Genomic DNA, 3,283 nt, shown 5'->3' on the forward strand with positions numbered 1-3,283 from the left:
CATTTTTTACTTCAAGTTACATAAAGCAATTAAAAAGATTATTGCAACCTGTTGTGTAAAGCGAAATGGAATTTCCATAATGGAAATTGCCCTACAAGTTATCCGCTTTTTATTGCATCAAATTAGTTAGATATACTTGAAAATTTCGCAATTTAATCCTCTTCAAGGATACCAACACTTCTCAATAGAAAATGTACTGCGAGTGTCCAGTAGTTGATTAACTTGAGACCGTAACACATTAATTTTAACGCAATGTCGTTATTCTCGTTCCTCTCCAACTTTGCGTTTCTCGTTTTTATAAAAATTTACAGTTATATTTTATACAAGCCTGAAATCCAAAAGTTTTACGAATCCTGCCATGTTTTATTTCTTGGCGATGTTTCGAACGATTTTGCTAAATTCCATGTTCGCGGGGTGGGTGGAATGTCGCAGTTTATAGGAACTTTATATAACCGAGCAAAACAGGCAAAGGTTCCATTGGCCGGTTGTGTAATTGTGGGTCAGAAGACGCTCATTTTGCGGGATCCAGCCATACTAAAACAGATTTTGGTTAAGGATGCCGCCAATTTTGATAGGGCTAATTCCATGCTTAATTTCAAAGGGGACTATCTCGTTTCAAAAACTTTGGTCTTTCTGCAAGACGATGAGTGGAAAAATCTTAGGGCAAAGTTAGACTCTGCCTTCACACCGAGTAAGGTAAAGCGAAATTTTAGCCATGTGGATAAACTTGGCAAGAACTTGGTGGAGTATTTGAACCGGGAAGTGGAATTAATGAAAGATGGACGGGTCAATTTTAAACTGTCGAGCCATAAATATACTTTGGATGTGGCGGCCAGTGTATCGTTAAATCTAGGTAATACAACATATATAGTTCAGTAATGTCTAAGTATTTATTCTCTTTGCGGTTAGTGTGTATACGTAACGATACAAGCATGGGATTACATTTACCATCGAATAAGTTTCTTACCTTACTGGTAATATACATATATGTAAACTAATAAGTAACAAATATAAGTATATTACTAGCGAAGTAACAAATTAACTTCAAGATATCCCAAATTTTTACGATTGCGGTAAAACTATGTATCTATGTGGGTTAACTTGCCACTAATCCTTATTACAGGATTATTTACAATGTAGATAATTACGATCTTTGGGCGGCTATTTGGTTATTTAATGACTTACAATATTTAAATTATATAGACACCGGCTGCCTCCACTCCCAAAAACCGTCCGTATTTGAAAGAATTTCCAACAGGGTTCAAACCTATGATAATTGGCTTGATGCCATTCAAATCTTCTTCGTCCAATGGTTTCCCAGGATATCGGCATACTTTCGATTCTCCATAATTGACAGGGAAATTGCAAAATTTTATGATCACTTGGCTGAAAGTAAGATTGAAAATTCCCGCGGGACTCAGCGCGACGCGGAAACTTTCAAATCGAAGAATGATTTTGTCGACCTTGTCTACTCGTCGAGAAAGGAGTTGTACACGGATGGCGTTGACAACCAAGATGGTCAAGATTTTATTACAGCTAATCTATTCGGCATGGTTCTCCCGGGGTATGAAACTTCCGAAGTTACCTTATCCAGTTGCGTTTATCATTTAGCGTTAAACTCGGATATCCAAATCAAACTGTGGGACGAGGTGAACCATGTGATTCAAGGGAATGGTGGACAGTTAACTTTCGACGGAGTAAATCAAATGGAATACCTCAACGCGGTGGTGAATGGTGAGACCATACATTTTCACATTCATTCATTTAAGGATGAATGAATAAATTATTCATTCAATATTCAAAATTTGGATGAATGATGAATGAATAAATTATTCATTCAATATTCAAAATTTGAATGAATATTTTATTCTGATTTCTGTATAAATGGATATTGAATTCAATTCGTGTGAATGAGTAATGAATGAATATTTTTCTCATCGTTTCATTTTTTAACCATCAATGCTTAATACATAGGGAAAGTTGAGAAATTCATCTTATACTGTGAATTTTTAATAAAATTAAGCATGGTGAAATAGTGAATAATGAATAATGTCTTCATATTTTTTACACATTATAAATGAACTAAGTATGAAGCAGTATGAATAAGAAGTAAACATTTTTTTCCAAGGGTTTGAATGAATGAACTTTGAGTGAATAAATATTTTTTGAACATATATGGGTGAGACCGGGAAATTTGAAACTTTGAAGGTCTCACAAATAAAGCTTCTTACTTGCAGAGACATTAAGAATATGTCCACCGGTTGGAATTTTGGTGCGGACGTGTAAAACAAAATATCACCTCCCAGGGACAAGGTTAGTTTTGAACCCGGGTGACATGGTACTTGTCTCCCAGACTGGGCTTCATCATGATGAGGAGTATTACGAAAAACCGGGAGAGTTTAATCCAGACCGATTTTTGGGGGAGAATAAGGGCACCATAGATCCCTTTGCGTTCCTTCCCTTTGGCCAAGGGCCTAGGATTTGTATCGGTAAACATTGAATTTCCTCTGTTTACCAAATTATGGAGTTCTTTTTTATTTGTTTTATATTTACATAGGTACCCGTATGGGCGTTCTCCAAGTGAAATTAGCTATTTGCCACATTCTTCTAAACTTTAAGCTGGAACCCTGCCTGGATACCAATGTTCCGATTAAATTTAAGAAAACGATGGCTCCAATTATACAACCGGAAAGTGTGATGTTATCCTTTGCCCAAATATAATATAATATTTAATTTAAAGGTGAAATTGTTCCAGAAATGAAGTAAAAATTAATACATGCTTTAGTTTATTCTGAATCACTTTTCTTTAGGTTTATGTACTGGTATGTATACAAGTTATAATTAATAAATAAAAAATGGTGTACTTGGAATTTCTTGCGGGTATTCAAAAGTATTATCACCAACAATCAGAGCTCGGCGAATATCGGATATTTGGAGGTTGGAAATGGGTTTTGGCCCGGATATTGATATACAGTATGTCACTTTATTGTAGATGCAAGGCATCCATGCTTTATATAAATCACAAATACTCCACAACGGGTTAATATTTCAAACTAGTTTTCAGACCAATTATTAACAATATTGTATACTACATTCGTGCAAAATTTCAAATGAATTGGGCTTCAACTGATAAAATTATAGATATTTAAATGTCAAAAAGTTGCAAATTGCACGCCACAAAATTGTAGATGCAGCTGAGTTTAATTACGATAACGACCCATTATTTCAGGCTACATACAAATTTTGTTCGGGAATGTTTATTTTGGGTAAGAACAGTTGTTTA

At 35.0% G+C, this 3,283-nt stretch overlaps 1 protein-coding gene across 1 annotated transcript; it reads left to right on the forward strand.

Moving 5' to 3' along the window:
* The first annotated feature begins 217 nt into the window (after positions 1-217).
* Positions 218-2,859, forward strand: LOC110858904 (cytochrome P450 6j1). Its single transcript, XM_035859054.1, has 4 exons — positions 218-853; positions 1,204-1,734; positions 2,238-2,489; positions 2,558-2,859. Exons 1-4 carry the CDS (start codon positions 253-255, stop codon positions 2,719-2,721), a joined length of 1,548 nt encoding a protein of 515 aa, XP_035714947.1. The 5' UTR covers positions 218-252; the 3' UTR covers positions 2,722-2,859.
* The last annotated feature ends 424 nt before the right edge of the window (positions 2,860-3,283 follow it).

This window comes from Folsomia candida, unplaced genomic scaffold, assembly GCF_002217175.1.
Source record: "Folsomia candida strain VU population unplaced genomic scaffold, ASM221717v1 Fcan01_Sc023, whole genome shotgun sequence".
NCBI lineage: Eukaryota > Metazoa > Arthropoda > Collembola > Entomobryomorpha > Isotomidae > Folsomia > Folsomia candida.